A 16342-nucleotide genomic window follows, 5' to 3' on the forward strand; every position below is an offset into this window, starting at 1 on the left:
GTGGGGGCATTCAGCAGTTGGGGTGCAGGCTGAGCACCCAGGAAGAGCCACGAAGTCGGCCCCCAGCAAGTGCCAGCATCATGGAGGATAGATAAAGACCATATCTTGTTGACTTTGCACCCCCAGCACTGAGCACAGGGGCCTGGCACAAAGCAGGTTCTCATCAAATATTAGCTGAGTGAATGAATGAAATGGGCAACCACCTTCTTGTGGTTGCGGGGCGGGGGGGGGGGTGGTTCTCCTTTGAACCCTCGTGTAACTAGCTCACCTTGAGTGAAGGAGGGAGCTCCTCAGACATCACTGAATGCCAGTGATGAGCCTAGCTCTGTGCTGGGTATTGGGAGTGGTCACAAAATGTTTTAGGCACAGTCTCTACTCTTGTGGCGTTCCCTGTCTGGCTTGGGAGGAAGGATAAACAGTCACCCATCAAGGATCTCATGCTGAGAAAGGATCAGCCAGTTGGATCATCCAGTCCAACTGCTATCCAATGTCCAAAGTTCTGTACACCACACCTGCCCTGCCTCTGCTTGCATACCTCCAGTGATGGGGAACTCACTCTGTCCCAAGGTGGGACTGTCCTTGCCTTTACCTGGCAATCTTCTACTCATGCTTCTCGGCCCGGTTCACATGTCGCCCTCACTCCTGAGCAGTCCTCACTATTAGAACAAACACACTTCTTTGGAGGGAAAGAAATGGGCCCCATGTAACTCCTACCCTTCGGATCCACATGAAACAGTCACGTTCCCCCCATGTCACAGATCACAGTAATGACCTCTCTCAACCCAGCTGGGCTGCTGCTTCTCCAGCCACGCATCCCGTTCCTCCAGCTGTGCCACACCACCCTCCCCAGTGTTCCGTGCACAGAACCGGGCTCACCTTCTCTGTGCAAAGGTCCACACACTTGTCCACAGACATGTTGGGCATGGCAGCCGTCACGGGCAAGGCCAGGGAGAGGTTGTCAGGCCTGCGGAAGCAGCCTCGGAAGACTGCACTTCCATCTGGAGAGACAGAGGGAAAGGAACTAGTCAGATGTAGGCTGGGAGAACCACCTTCTGAAGGAAGCACTTATAAATTGAAGTCCAGAGAAGGCAAGAGTCTTGCCCAAGGTCACGCAGTGAGCCACAGTGGAGACTCATGAGCTAGAAAATTCAAAGAATGTCCTCAACCCTGGCATCTCTGTCAACAACACAGGTCACTGAGATGTTCTTGCTGGGCCATATAATCCCCTTTTCTTTGTCACCATTCCTATGTCTCGCTTTCTCATTCTTGGTGGTGGCAACTTTTCATTTAGGGAAATGATAGATGCCATGGAGGATTTTCGTGATCTCATCAGGAGAGGGTTGGGCATTTGAGGATGGAGGGAAGCAAAGGGTCCAGAGCTCTCCTGCCCCTCCTTCCAGCACTGGGGTGCCCCCTCTCCCTCCCATTGTCCTGGGCTTTAAGGGAAAAACCGGGGCCTTGGGAGTCTCTGCCCCACTCAGTGCTATAAGGGACTGATTCGTTGGAGAGATTCCCTTTAAGATAACCTAATCTGGAAACATCCCAGCTATGCAACAGAAAATTCAGAAGACGTTGCTATCTCTTTAATAGAAGTCATCCTCAAAACAATACTCAGAGATGTTGTCTTCAGCTGGGTTTACTTGAAGCCGGACCTGAGACAATGTTTTATGGCTTCTCAGGAGAAACAGGACAGGGCAGGGGAGGAGCTAAGTAAGCATGTGATCTTGGCTGGGTCTCACCTCCAGCCTGGAGGGTAAACCGTACCACAGAGTTGGTCCCACTTTAAGGAAAGGGGCCGACCTTGGCCCTATGTGCCCCCCTCCCCAACGTCTGTCATTTGGAAGGCTGCTGGGGCAAGGGTCATTTTTCAGACAAGGGGGCAGATGTGAGTCATTGGTGGTAAAGAGGATTTGGGTGGGTACCCTTCGCATCCATTACAGGTGTACACAAAGACTTATCAATAAGGATGCTCATTGCAGCATTTATTTAAATTAACAGGTGAGAGACTGGAAGCAACCTTGCTGTCCAACAATGAAGTACTGGACAAATAAAGTAGGGAATGACAACACAATGGGATTCTATGCCCCATCAAAAATAATGATGTTAAAGGTTACTTGAAAGAGATGAAGATGTGTTCAAGACAGAATGTTAAATAAAAACTGAGACCATGAAACTCCACATATTATAAAATATCAATTGTGTCCGCAAATTATCTCTCAGTGTAAATCTCTGGAGGGACATAGACTAATATGTTAACAACCGTGGTTATCTCTTAACAGCAGGTGTGATGGTTAAGTTTTGTGTCACCCTGGTGAGGCTATGGTGCCCAGTTGTTTGGTCAGACATTGGTCTAGGTGTTGGTGTGAAGGTTTTTTGTAGATAGGATTAATATCTACAGTTAGTTGACTTTAAGGAGACTTAAAAGAGATTTCCCTCTAAAACATAGGTGGGCCACATCCAATCAGTTGAAGGGATGAGGGAAAAAAACGAGGTTTCCCAGAGAAGAAGGAATTCAGCCTCTGGATGTCAGGCTTGCCAGCCTCTACAATTGCATGAGCCAATTCCTTAAATCAATCTCTTAATTTATATATTTGCATATATCTTACTGGTTCTGTTTCTCTGGAGAACTCTGATAGGATATAGGCAATTTTTATTTCCACCTTTTTGTAAAACTCTTTTCTAACTTTTTCAACAGTGCATATTTATTTTTTAATGTAATAAAGACAAATTTAAAAAATTATACGTGGCCCCTGTCAAATTTATCTAAAGACTCATGGTGCCCATTTTAAATTGGGTTCCACTGTTCTCAAATCTGAGCTGTATACACTTTCTAGAAGCACAGCTTTCACATAAAATAAAGGACGCTGTTGATGCAGTGAATCAAAATCAGGAGCACAAAAGTAGGTGCCATTTACTGAGTACCTACTATGTGTGATCCACTCTTCTGAGAACTTTGCGAGTGCCATCTCATTTTACCTTCCTGGGAACTCTGCAGGGTCCATAGTAAACTCTCATTTTACGCATGAGAGACACAGGGCTTAGAGAGGGGAGGTTACGTGACAGTACTAGGGACCCACTGTTAGCGAAAACGTGCTAAGGATTAGCTCAGAAAGACAATGCTAATCCTTGGGGAAAAGTGAAGCAAGCTACAAAAATCATATATCTCCATCTATGTCTGTATCTGGGTCTATCTATTGTGTAAACCACTCCTCCCCCCCTTTTTTTTAGCATATACGTATATATCTATATTTAAGTGCAGAGAAAAGGATATGAAATTACTCCCCGGGCAGAAGGATGGTGGAGGAGGGGGGAGGGAGTCTAGGAATGAAAATTTTAAATCGCAGCTGTCAAAGGCACCCTAGTGATTACCTCTACCACCTGGCACCCTGTAGCCTGAAATTGCTCATCATGGAGGCAAATCTAGCAAGCTGAGAAGACATCTGGAATTGGGTTAAATGACTGATTTCCGGAGCATGCTGCAGGCTCCCGCCATCCAGCACCATCTCCTCCACTTCCCCACCTCTCACTCCAGGCTGCTGGGAGAGGCTGGTGAGAAGTGATGGTGGTGGACGCTGTGGTCCAGGCCTCAGTTTCCCCACATGTAAATGATAGGGAGGGGGTTAGACTATGCAGAGTCTCTTCTGTACAGGACAGCCCTCCATCCCCCAAATGAGGAACTGCCAGACCCCAAACAGCACTAGTGTCCCGTGGGGGAACACGGGACAGTCTCCCATCCCGTGGCCCAGGATGCACCGAGGGACGTGCCATTTCATCGGTCATCCTGAGGAAGATTTAATGATGCTCAGAGAATGTGCCGTACGAGGAGAGGATGGGGAGGGGAGTCAGGCATTTAAGCTAAAGATTTACAGCAATGAGATGAGAAGCTGGAAGCAGTGTGGACGAAAGCGCACGAAAACTCCATTAGCTGGATGCCAATCAGGTCCCAGGGCAGAGACGCTGGCCTTACTCTCAGAAATAAGGGGACTCGCCTTTTCTCTTTAGACTCCACCAGTGTTTACGGAGCCCCCACGGATGCCAGGCTCCAAGCTGGGTGCTTTGGATCCACTGAATCTTTGCAGCAGCCACGAGCAGTAGCTGCCACGGCTGGCTCAAGGAGGCACTCTGGCTTCCAGGGTCACAAAGCTGTCTAAGGAAGGACAGAGTGAGATCAAAGCCAAGTTGCTCTGTCTCCCAAGTCTATGCTTCTTCCAATAATAATAACGCTACTATGATGATTAGATGCTTATAGTCATATCATAATATCATTGTTATCATCACAGCCACCATATACGGGTCACGTGCTATCAGCCGGGAACTAGGTTCAACTGTTCACACATGCGGCCCCGTTGAACCCTTGTATCATTCTGGTGGTATAAGGATCCCCATTTTTACAGATGGAGAAACTCAAGCCTCAGAGGGCTGAAACCGCTTGACACAAGTCACCCAGCTTATAAGAGGCAGAGCTGAGACTGGAATCTAAGTCTGAGATCTTTCCATTCTTGATGATCTTATCGAATGCTCTCGCTGTACCAGGCACTGTGTAAGCACTTGATATACTTTATCCTCTTAATTCCTATAAAGAAAGTCTCACTCTCCCCATTATACAGAAGGGGAAGCAGAGGCTCAGAGGGGTAAGTTACTTGCCTAAGGTCACACAGCTGACAACTAGCAGCATCCAGATTCTAACCTGGAAACATCTGAGCTCTGAGTCCTCACACTCTGGGCTGTCCCTCTTTAAGGAACCACCCCCAGGCCCTGTTTGAGCATTTTCAAAACACTGTGACATATATTCACTCCCCTTTGACCACTAATCATTCACAAAGGCTGTCACTCTGGGGTCTCTTGACTCTGGAGTCGGATTCTCTTTACACACCCAAAAATGCCTAGAACTTGACACTGAGTCTCCAGAACCATATTCAAGTTGCTAACCTGCCCCTTCCCCACCAGGACCCTATTCGAGGGACCATCTTATAATCCTCCTGGGTCCCAGCTGGGGCCAGGAGGGTCACTATGGGCAATGGTTTTGGGGTTGAGGCCAAGGGAGGCCCCTTCAGGACTGGTGTGGTCCTGGGTACACTGTAGGGGTGCAAAGCCCACCACCTTTTATCCTCTAGGGTGGTTCCTTCCTGGAGCCCTCTCCCACCACCCTGGGGGGTCTGAGACCCTCCCCAACCCAGGACTGTGCAGGGGAAGACAGAGTTGTATCAGAAGGTGTTGGGGGTTTGGGGTACGTGTGGGTGTGAGGGAACCAATGGGGCAGGAGATGCAGACCATGAGGGTAGCTTGGGCCTGGTTGTAGTGACGGTGTGTTTGGGAGGTGGGACACTTGTGTACAGTGTGTGTGACAAGGAGGCAGTGTGTGCATCTTGTGTGTGCGTGTGCGCGCGCGTGTGTGTGACTGGGTTTGTGATGGTGTGAGTAGAGATCTACCTATTTGGGTGCGTGGATACTGAGCTCTGAGACTACAAATGTGGCCCCGTGGACCTGGTTCATCCGAGCGCGTTTGGGTCTGTCCATGTGGGAGTCTAGGACCCTGTGTGAACAGGTGTTTGCCCACCTGCCTGCCTGGTCTCTTGACAGTGGGCACTGGGCTGTGGCTGTGTGCTTCGGGCTGTGACTGTATAGTTGTGCACTGGACCTCTACGGGATGAGTCTTACCAAGGGGAGGAGACATAATCTTGGATGCTCTCTCTGGGTTGCCTGGCAACCAAGTACCAGAGAGAAGAGCTCCCCCTCTTCTACCAGAAGGCCTGGCTGAGCCTCAGCCAGCCTCCCACTGGACTGGCCCAATGCCACCAGGGTTGGGCATTTCCCAACAACCCCTGAACAGCCAGCACCCAGATTCGAACAAAAACTTTTGTCTCCTCAGTGCAAGGCCACTTCATGCTTGAGCCATACGAGAGAGCAGAACAGGAGGAGTGGGCCCCTCTGCTGGAGTCCAGCCCAGACTGAGTCTCTCCCCAGGATGTCAAGAGCACAGAGACCCTTACACCTGGAGCCCACAGACAGGTGCACTGTTGGTATCGGTCCAGGTCCTGCATATCACAGAACACCTTGCATATGGGTCTCTGTACAGGAGTGTGTGTGTCTGACCGTAGGCATGTGAGAGCAGGAGTCCACCCTTGGTAGTCTTTGGAGTCACCTGCTATTAGGGGCTCACCCTTGGATCCTCTTGCAGACATGACCTTGAGTAACTGAGGGCACTGGGGTATCACTCAGGGCCCTGTGAGCCCACAGGCTCTTCATCTAGGCCTCTGGCCAAATGCTCTGCCCTCCTATCACCCCCAGCTGGATGCCTGTCTCTTGGGCCACATCAGCACGCATCTCCAGATGGCCTCGAGGGCCCAACTCTGATCCAGGAGCTCCAGAAGAGACCATCTGGCCTGGCACCACACCAGAAGGCCATGGCACTTCCCAGGACCATGGCACTTCTCTGGACGAGCTGCCCTGGCCAAGGAGCAGAAGACCAGTGGCTCAGAGACACGAGCTCTAATCCTGACTTTGCTTCTCCTCCCTGAAAGGTGGCGTCTTCACCTGTCAAACGGGCAGCTCTCCTCCAGTACACACAGGCAGCTCCACCCTTCTTCACTGACCTTGGCATGTTTCCTCTCCTTTTGGAGGCTCAGTATTCTCATCTCTAAAATGGAGGCATAAATACTGGGTGGATCATTCAGAGACGGACATGAATGAGATTTGTCAGTACAGTGGAAGGGACAGGCAAAGGGCTGTGAATCTGTCTCCTTAGAGGAAGTAGAATTCCTACACTGGCATCTCCCCAGATGATTTTCTCCTGCCTTCCTGGATGCCAGGAGGCCAGACTGCAAGTGTGGGAAGAGGAAGGAAGACTCTGTAAGCCCAGCTCTGCTGAGACAGGTCTCCCTTTGACATTTAAGCATCTGCTAATGAGTCCCTGACCCTCCCAGCTTAGAAAGCAGAGCTGAGCTGAATGCCCTGAATACCAAGTAAGGTGACATTGTCAGAGGCCTTAAAGGGCCAGAGAGGGGTCAGAAGCTGCTGCTGTGAGTCTCTCAAGGTGTGCACTGGGGTGGGGGGCGGAGGGGAACAGGTTTGGGAAGTTAGTTCTAGGAGCAGTAAACCTGCTGGATGTGGCGTCTTCCTACAGTCTTGCCCATTCTGCTTTTGGAGGGAAACCACATGGATTCACAGAGAATTCTGTGATGTCTAATGGGAAGGCCGGACTCCCAGGGATCTGGGGAACACTTTGGAGGCCACCTCTCTCTGCAGGTTGATCTCCATTATGGCTTGGTGATTGGAACACTGAGAACATGCATGGTGGCCAACACGTTGAATCCTCCTGCTACCCTCATTTCCTCCATCTGTAAAATGGGTTTGGTCACCGGCTCTCCACACCAGTGGTGAGAGGCTTTCTTTTCTCTTACGTCCGAAAACAAAAGAGAAGTGACCAGCCTGGGTCCCTTGACCTTCCTAACACTCTCTTGTGATACAAAGAATTTTGGACTTCCACAGCGGTAGGTAGATGCCTTCCTGTTTGCAAAAAAGCTCTCGTGCCCAGCAGAAAGGGCCTTGGTTTTGAATTCAGACAGACCTGGGTCAGCAACTTACTTAGCTGTGTGTCCTTGGACTGAGCCTTGGTTTCCTCATCTGTATATGGGGATCATTATCTCTACCCTGCCCAGGTGGGACAGAAGGTGATGCAATGACACTTACAGTGCCTGAGACCTACGAGGATTTAGTCAATGTCTCTTCCTGCTCCTTCTCCATTGCTCGTTCATGATATGTGAAGGGTGGCTAGATCGCAGGTAGGAGACACTATCAGTGCCCCATTAATACACTCCTGGCGCTCACCATCCCAGTATAGGCTGACAGTGACCTACTGTAAACACCTAGGGTATGTGAGGGACAGACTGCACTTGCCAGGGAGTTAATCTCCCTGGGAGCCACCCTCAGCCAATGATGGGTGAACACTGGAGGATAAATACTGCAGCTTCCTGCTCCTCCAATGGGACGTCTCTGAAGCACGCTCTCCACCACTTCCCACAGCTCCCCAGTGGGAGTAAGCCTCAGCTGTCCTCAGTAGTGACCTGCTTTGTAAAGGGCATGTATTGGCTCCTTCCCTTCCCTTTCTCACGTCTCCACTCCCCTGGAGGTGCATCCTGGGGTCATGATTCAAGTAAATCAAAGCTCACATCCTTGTCTCCGGGAGAACCCAACTTAAAATATCTTGGGTCTTTGAGCGTTCTTAATTCACAAGGGAGATCCTGCACAGAGTTCAGAGCCACTGCTCTTCACAGCCTGTAGCCTGTGAGAATGGCGCTCCCTGGAGCTGTGCAGTACACAGCCCGTGGACAGTAGCAGCAGCCCTGAGGAGTGTCTTCCTAACGACCAACCCTTGCTGAGGAATAGCAACAAAGGTAATAATAACAGCTGCTTACTGTATGTCGTTAGTGCTAAGTATGTTACACATATCACCCCTCAATTAATCCTCACAACAACTTAAGAGGTAGAGGATGCTATTATCCTGTTTTGCAGGTGGAGACCCCAAGACCTAACAAGATTTGGTCACTTTTCCAGCTCATACAGCTAGTGGGGAGCAAAGTAGGGATTTGACCCCAATCTTATTTGACATCACATCCTAGGTTCCCACCTCTCTGCTATTCTGCAGGAGGCCTGCCGAATTCCAACATGGTTGGGCTCCAGAGACCCCATGCCAGCCACCTGAATTTCCCAGAAACCCTCTGAGGCTCCATAGTAGGGGTCCAAGGATCACAAAAGCCCGTGCCCCACATTCTGATAATGTCAGCTCTTCATTGCCAGGCCAGCTGGGATGGTGCATGACCTCGGAAGCTTGGAGTTTTTACTAGCAGGAGGCGAGCAGAGCAACTGTTCATCAACTCCCTTTACTGGGGGCAGATGAAGAACATCCTGGAACCAGCTGCAAGTATCTCTGAAGTCCATCATCTCTTTGTTCTGGGGCTTCACAAAAATGAGGTAAATCCCACCAGGCATCAGCTTAAAGGCAGGCGTGGAAGAGTTCTCCTTGGTTTGAAAGAGGCCATCACCCCCCGGGTAATTAGGCCAAGCTCTACTGCATTAAAGATGCTGGTAAGGAGGAAAGGCAGTGAGCTGGGAGCTGTTAATGGCTGCCTATAATCAGAGAGAGACTGAATTACACAAAGAGCCTAACTGTCCAAGGAGAATTCAAACCAGCTATTTTTAGGCATCACCAAAGTCTCCTGTGAGCTGTTGGAAATTCAAACAGCTTGAGTTGGGTGCCGCTCAGAGTGAATTGAGGAATTTTCATTTCAGGAAGGAGGGTGCATCACCACTACTCCATAACAGGCACTGTGCTATGTGCTTTCTCAATTTTATCTCACTTGGTGGTCAGAGCAATCTTTCAAGGTTGGAATTGTCCCCATTTTACAGATGAGGCATTTGCGGCTCAGACAGAATGACTGGCTTGACCAAAATCAACACAGCAAGTAAGTGAAGGAGCTGGGATAGAAACAATGTCTGCCTGATTTCAAAATCTACAATCATTGCTCCCATAGCCTTCCTGGATTATGGTTCATGGAGAAGAGCAAACCAATTCTCCCCCATCATGATGCAGAAGGAGAAAAAATTTTCTAGCTAACATCTCCTTGGCCCTACACAGCAGAACACATGAAGACCCATATGAATTATAAAATTCAGGGGTCCCAGGCATATATTCAAGGGAAAGGAGAGGCCTCCAGGCCTGGCAAAGAAGGAGCTAGACATAGCCCATCCATCCAATATGACTTTCCGTGGTCATCTGAGGCTCCCCTCAGCAGAACTGGTTAAAATGGAGTATCAGTGAACAAAAAGTACAAGCATTGCACATTTCCCTTCTAAACTTCAAAGACAAAAAATTGCCAGAACTAACAACAGTACACAAGAGTCACTTATGTAAATTGTGATCCATAAGTCAAGATCTATTTTTTCAGTGATAACATGAGCTTCACAATACTTTCATCAAGATAGAAAAGAAAAAACAAGAGGGAAAAGTGCTGAGTCCTGGGAGAGGCTGGTCTGCAGTCATGGGGGTTTTAGGCGGCACTGAAGGATGGTCAGCACCACGGACAGCCACCCACGGGACCCACTTATACATTGTATATTTTGTGTAATTCTAATGAACCTTGCAATGCAAATCTTGCACGAATCTTTCAGGCAAATGAAATCTCTTGCAACACCCTATAAAGCCATAATACTCTCAAATCGCCAGCAGGTCTCTGCCCCTGGGAAGAGAAGCTACACTTGCTGACACATTCAGCAAACTGCTGTGAAAAAATGTAATCCAACCAAGAAGGAAGTCCATTTCTCGGTTCTTTTGTAACAAGGGCAAAGAGTCCATGTGCCCGAGAGTCTGTGGCAAGAAAGAATAGCAGGGTGCCTGCAGACATTTGCTCTGCCAACCTTTTAATGCTCTCACTACTGTAGGAGCATTCCATCACCTCGGAAACACATAGGCTGGCTTCCCACGCAAGGTGGACACCCCACCAGAGTGGTGCTTGGGCGATAATAAGCCTCCTTTGGATCTTCGCAATCATTAAGAGTTCTGTGCCACTGCTCAGGGAAACACAATTAGGACACGGTGTTAATACAAACTAATGACTCTACAAATGGAATCTGGTTTCCACCATACCTGTTTCCTGGAGTGTTTGCTCATCGCCCTCCCTAATGTAATACATGCTAGTGTCGTGTGCCAGTGGAAGGCCTCCCTTTCTGACTTATTTGTGTATAAATCAGATCTCAGGAATGGGAAGCCACTGAGTCAGAACAAAGGCACTGGATATTCTGTATTGTGTAGAGTCAGGACGCAGGGCAGAAGGAGAGGTCAGGGGTCAAGGAAGAAAGGAGATAAGTTAAATCCAAGGAACACTCCCAAAAGAGAGGCAATGGGGTCCAAAATCCAATACAAGAGGTCAAGGTGTCTACAGCACTGTATAGAGTTAGCACTCAAACCAGGAGTCAGAGACCTGGGTTCCAGCCTATGCTCAGTCCCTAAGAAGCACTGTGGCCTTGGAAAAATCATGCCTGCCCATCATCTCTAGAAATTACCTCTCGGCTTTTGCACACTCTATTCCCTCTGCCTAGATTTCTCCCCCACCCTTTGGCAATTTCTTGAGTCTGGATATCCTCCTCTTTCACACCAGGCAAAATCCTATGCATCTTTCAAGGCCTTAATCAGTCAGCTCTCTTTTGTGGAGCCTCCCGCAGGGCTGTTCAATTTAGCCACTTGTGCTGTCTGGGCCTCAGTTTCTAAAGCTGTAAAATGAAGCATCAGTGAGGAAGGTGCTTCCAACAGGTCATTCAAAACGTCACCTTTGCTGATCCTTTTGTTCACGGCTGAATACACGACTCTCCCTTTCACCTGGAAATCTTAGAATGAGATTCAGCTCAAATGTTGCTCCCGTGGCTTCTATATATACACCCCATGCTTGAACAGATCCCACTGGTCTTGGGTCTGTCTCTCCACTAGATGGTGATCTCCTTGAGGGCAGGGACTGTGCTTTATTCCCCATTGTCCTCTCCACACCTAATACACATGGGAGCAATCAAGTGTTTAATGAACAGTCCCCATGCTCTCTCCAAATACCATGTTGCCAACTGGGAGCCCGCCAGGAGTCCCAATTTGACAAACCATCTGTCTCCTTATCCAAGCCACTTCCATTCTCATCTCAGCCACAGTAGCCTTGAGATTAGTAAGGCTTAGATTTCCTTCAGGAGTTTCCAGCTGAAGGTGCCCAAGCTTCCAACCTTGTGCAGTGACGATTCAGAACAACTGGGGTGGACTTAGAGAATCCAGGACTCCCCTCTCAGTAGAAATGAATGGGTTCCCCGTCTTCGACATAAATACAAAGATTCCTTTCTCAGATGGAACAAAACACCACTGCAGAGGTGGGCAAGCTGAGGGGCACAGCAGCATTCCCATCAGCCTCAGGGGTTTCTCACCAGCCACCACCCACACAGCCCTCCCACTGCTACCAGGGCAAAACACACCCAACTGTAACGGGATCTAGCAGTCTCGGTGTGTTGAGGTTTATATATTTCAGCTGACTGAAAAATCTTTGATGGTCCACGAGAGTGTTATTATACCAGCTGATCTCAATAGTGTGTGTGTGTGTGTGTATGCGTGTCTGTGTGTGTGTGTGTGTGTGTGTGTGTGAGAGAGAGAGACAGACAGAGAGAGAGAGAGAGAGAGAGAGACAGACAGAGAGAGAGACAGAGACAGAAAGACAGGAGAATGTTCATATTACCCAGCCCATCTGAACATTAACCAAAAGGAGGTCTAGCTAATAGTGGCTGATGACATACACAGCCCAATTCTTGTTATCTAGCTCAGCATCATCCACTAGAATGTTCTAGTGGCATCAGCTTTCGCTCTAAATACACACAACTTTAAGGCCATCTCTTCATATGGTCAACGTCGCCATCAAAATAATGTAAACATTGGCATAAAGAAATCAATATTGGGGATGATAAATCTGCTATCAAATTAAAACCTCATTACACTAATGGCCAAACCAGAGACTTGCTGTATGGACATTATCCAGCCTGGACTTCACACACCCTCCCCGCCCTCTGCCAGCCAGACCTGCAGAGCTGGATGAACTGAGGCAACGATGGGGAGGCAGATGGTGCCTCCGTTTCTAGACATCAGCCGCTTTGTAAATTGGCGGCACGCGGGACCCTGTTGTAAAGCAAAGCTTGAACAGGGCTTCAGAAACATGGGGTTTGGAAAACAGAACACAGTGTCAAGCACACCAGCAATGAATTTTTATAAACAATGACATTCATACGGAAGAGGCCTTTCTCTGCATGCAGACAGGCATTAAGGTTCTGCCAAATCCACCTGGGTGGGCAGGCTGACATTCTGGGCGGACCTTGTCAGCTCCACGGAGGTCTAAGGCCTTATTGTTCAAAGTGTGGTCCATGGACCAGCAACGTAGCATCACCTGGGAACTCCTTAGAAATGCAGAATCTCACTGGCTGAATCAGAATCTGCATTTTAACAAGATCTCCCTAGGGTTCATTGGAGCATTCAAATTTGGGATTCTTAGTTCTGGATTCCTGTTCCTACCTCAGGACTGCATCAGAAGAGTAACCAGGACAAACCTCAGCCCTCTGTCTTTCGTCAAGGCCATTAGCTCTTCGTATAGGTCTGAAGGTCACCTTTGAGGTCACAAGACTGTGTAACCTTGGGCAGGCTTACTTAAATTCATCAAGCCTCGGTTTCCTCACTGTAAAATGGAGATAATTAACCACGGTAACTGCCTGAAAAATCTGTAGGGAAGGGAAACAAAATCAGGCTTGCAGTGGGCTCAGCACGGTGCCTGGCACACGGCAGATGCTTGATAAATAGACATTAACTGCTATTAAACACCCAGAGAGGGGACAACGGGACAATATCCACAGAAGAGGGGGTGGCTCTTGTCCTCGGCTATTCATCCCCTTCCCTCCCTCAGTTTGGAAACTGGAGAGATTTTCCAACAAGACTGAGGCACTGGCAGGCAAGGGATAAATTCTCTCTACAGAAGCATTAAACACATAAGCTCTGGAGTTGGTTTAAATCCTCTGCTGCTTGTGTGACATTGAGCCTCAGTCTCTTCATCTGTAAAATGGGAGTGGGTGAATAACAGTGCGATTTCAAGGGTCGTCATGAGGATTAGATGTGCTCTCCCATAGAAGGCACTTGGAAAACGATGAAGTGTTTGCTGTTGTCACTGTCATTGTCACCATCGTTAGACACAATCTGCTTTCAGAAAATGAGGAAGGACAGGCCAGCTCAGGCTCTAGCTGTTTGCTAAGGAGGAAGAGGGGCGTGGCTGGAGGTGAGGCTGGGGCAGGATGGTGGCAGCCTTGGAGGGCAGCCAAGGGCTTAGGAGCAGTGGGAGCCGTGGAAGGTACAGGTGGGCGCTCAGGTGGGCGAGGGCAGAGAGGGGAGGGGCCGACTCACGTACACCTGCGGGCTGACTCCTGGGCCAGCTGCAGCCGGTAGACGGAGAGGCGGTTGGCGCCACCGCACACGCTGCCCCGCTCGCCCTTGCAGTCCATGTCACACTCCGCCTCGCTCACGTTTGTCGCCTGGATCTTGTGGCCACAGTAGCACTCGGCGCCGAACTCCAGCCCAGCATACAGGTAACCCCTGGGGGAGGCTGCTGTCAGGCCAGGGTAACTGCCACCATGGAGACCCCAGGGACAGGGTGACTCACCTAGTGAGGAGGCCTGGGGGACGGGAGGGCTCTGGGGACCAGGAGGTCCCAGGGGAAATGGAGAGACAGATGATGGAAGGTGGGGGTAACAGAGAGACCCCAGGGGACAGAGGAGACCTCAGGGGACAGGAGACAGAAGCTTCCAGGAGACAGGGAGACCCCAGAGAAACGAGGAGATTGGGGTGGGGGTCTCCCTATCTCCCTGGACGAGGGGAAACAAGGAAGACCTTGGGCGTCAGGGAGACTCAGGGAGATCTGAGGTACAGGGATACCCCAAGGGACAGGGGGATCTGGACTGAGAATAAGGAGACCCTGAGAGGGTCAGGGAGGCTAAGGGGTTAGAAAGTCTTGGCGGTGGGATGGGCAGGAAGCCAAGAAGGAATACAAGGAGGTCCCTGGAGGACAGGGAGACTCTGGAAGGGGACAAGACCCCAGGGACCACCTGCTTCCATCCCTGCCTCATGTCTCACACCCCCATACACTTAACCACATAGACACACAACGTCATATTCACACCCATCTACATATACCTTCAACACACAGGACACTTCACACACACACCGCTCTGGTCCTGTGGTCCCTCTGCCCCACCCACTCTCTTGTTCTTCCCTGTCTAGAGCCACAAGCCAATCATATCTGCAAAGTCCAGCCTCTTTATTCCAGGAAACATCCCCCAGAAATGCCTCTATGTCCCCTGAGAGGAGCTGGACCCAGGCGAGGGAGCAGGGACTCTCATATGTCTTTGGAAGGTGGCAAAACCAAGGTCACGTATCCAGCCAAGTAAAAAATTCCTTTCCTTAAAACAAAAAAAAAATATCCAGGCACTGCAAGATTGTCAATTTTTTTCATAGCTATGGAATCATTTCCTAAAAAGGACTTTTAGTAAGGACCTGTTCTCTAAACAGATGAAAAGGGAATTGCTTGCTCTGGCTCACGGGGTAGGTATGAAGTGGTGAGGGAGAGGGGAGTAGGACAACCCCTGCTCAGTCCTCTTGCCCACTGTGGCCTCTGAGGCATTTTCCAGAATTGTGAAAGCTCCTTGGGGGAGCAGCCTGCAAAATACTGGTCATGCAAGGCTGGACCTATGGGAGGTGTCAGCTCACGCCATCACTCGGGACTTCTGGGGGCTGGCTGGAGAGACAGACACACCCAGACTCATGTCTCCAAACACCCCTACTACTCGGGTAGCGTGTGATCACACGGTCACCTGGGCAGACGCAGTAAGAGCAGCTTAAACTATCTGGGCATCTTGGAGCTGGGCCAGCCTCCTTCTTCCACCTGTCTGCCGCTGTCTCTCTCAAGCCTTGGTTCTCAGGTGCCCCTGGGGCCCGCCTCATATAATTGGACCCACTGATAGAAGGAACACTGGACAGCAGGAGTTTCTAAAATTTCCCAGCTGGGTGTGAAAATCAGAGCAGTGGTGCTCCAACCATAGTTCCAGGACAAACAGCATCCAGTGTCACCTGGGAACTTGTTAAAAATGCAGATTCTTGGGCCCCACCTCAAACCCACTAAATCAAAAGCTGGGGGTGGGGCCCGGCAATCTGTTTTGAGAGATTCCAGGTAATGCTGACGTGTGTCCTGGAGCTCACAGCCTAGATGGAGTGATAAGCGCTTAACAAGAAAATGCCAGCAGAGTGAGATGAGGGGTGAGATGGAATAAGTCGCAGATTGTGGAAATGCAGAAGAGGCCCCCAACCTGCCTGGGGTGTCAGGAGAGACTTCTCAGAGGAGGTGACAGCCAGGGTGGAGCTTCAGAAGATCAGTCAGATCAACTCGCGTAATTCACTCTGGTTCAGCGCATACTTTCTGGCTGCCTACATGGGTTTCCAGATGGATGCAGAGATGAGTCAGCTGCAGCCCTACCCACAAGGGGCTCCCCAGCTAGGTGGGGAGGCAGAAGCAAGAACGGGCTTGGGCCACAGAACGGCAATAGCTTACACTTGCTCTCTTCCAGGCACTGTTCTCAAATATTTGCTTTGCAAATATTAACTCTTCAACTCCCACAAGACCTCTCTGAGGGCATGGACTCTGAAATTCACTTCTGTCTCCCCACCATTCAATAAATAAATTAAAGAATCAATATCCTCAAGAGCTTGGAGTCTTTCCCAAGCTGGAGATGGTCCTGG

General features: G+C 49.7%; 1 protein-coding gene across 1 annotated transcript in view; it reads right to left on the reverse strand.

Annotated features, from left to right (window-relative positions):
* WSCD2 (WSC domain containing 2) overlaps positions 1-16342 on the reverse strand; it is a 98573-nt gene that overhangs the window by 16644 nt on the left and 65587 nt on the right. The window contains exons 4-5 of the mRNA XM_068562758.1: positions 13962-14146; positions 877-998 (exon numbers count right to left, since the gene is read on the reverse strand). Coding sequence (XP_068418859.1) covers positions 877-998; positions 13962-14146 — 307 coding nt within the window. The remainder of the gene's footprint in view (positions 1-876; positions 999-13961; positions 14147-16342) is intronic.

This window comes from Eschrichtius robustus, chromosome 14 (assembly GCF_028021215.1).
Source record: "Eschrichtius robustus isolate mEscRob2 chromosome 14, mEscRob2.pri, whole genome shotgun sequence".
NCBI lineage: Eukaryota > Metazoa > Chordata > Mammalia > Artiodactyla > Eschrichtiidae > Eschrichtius > Eschrichtius robustus.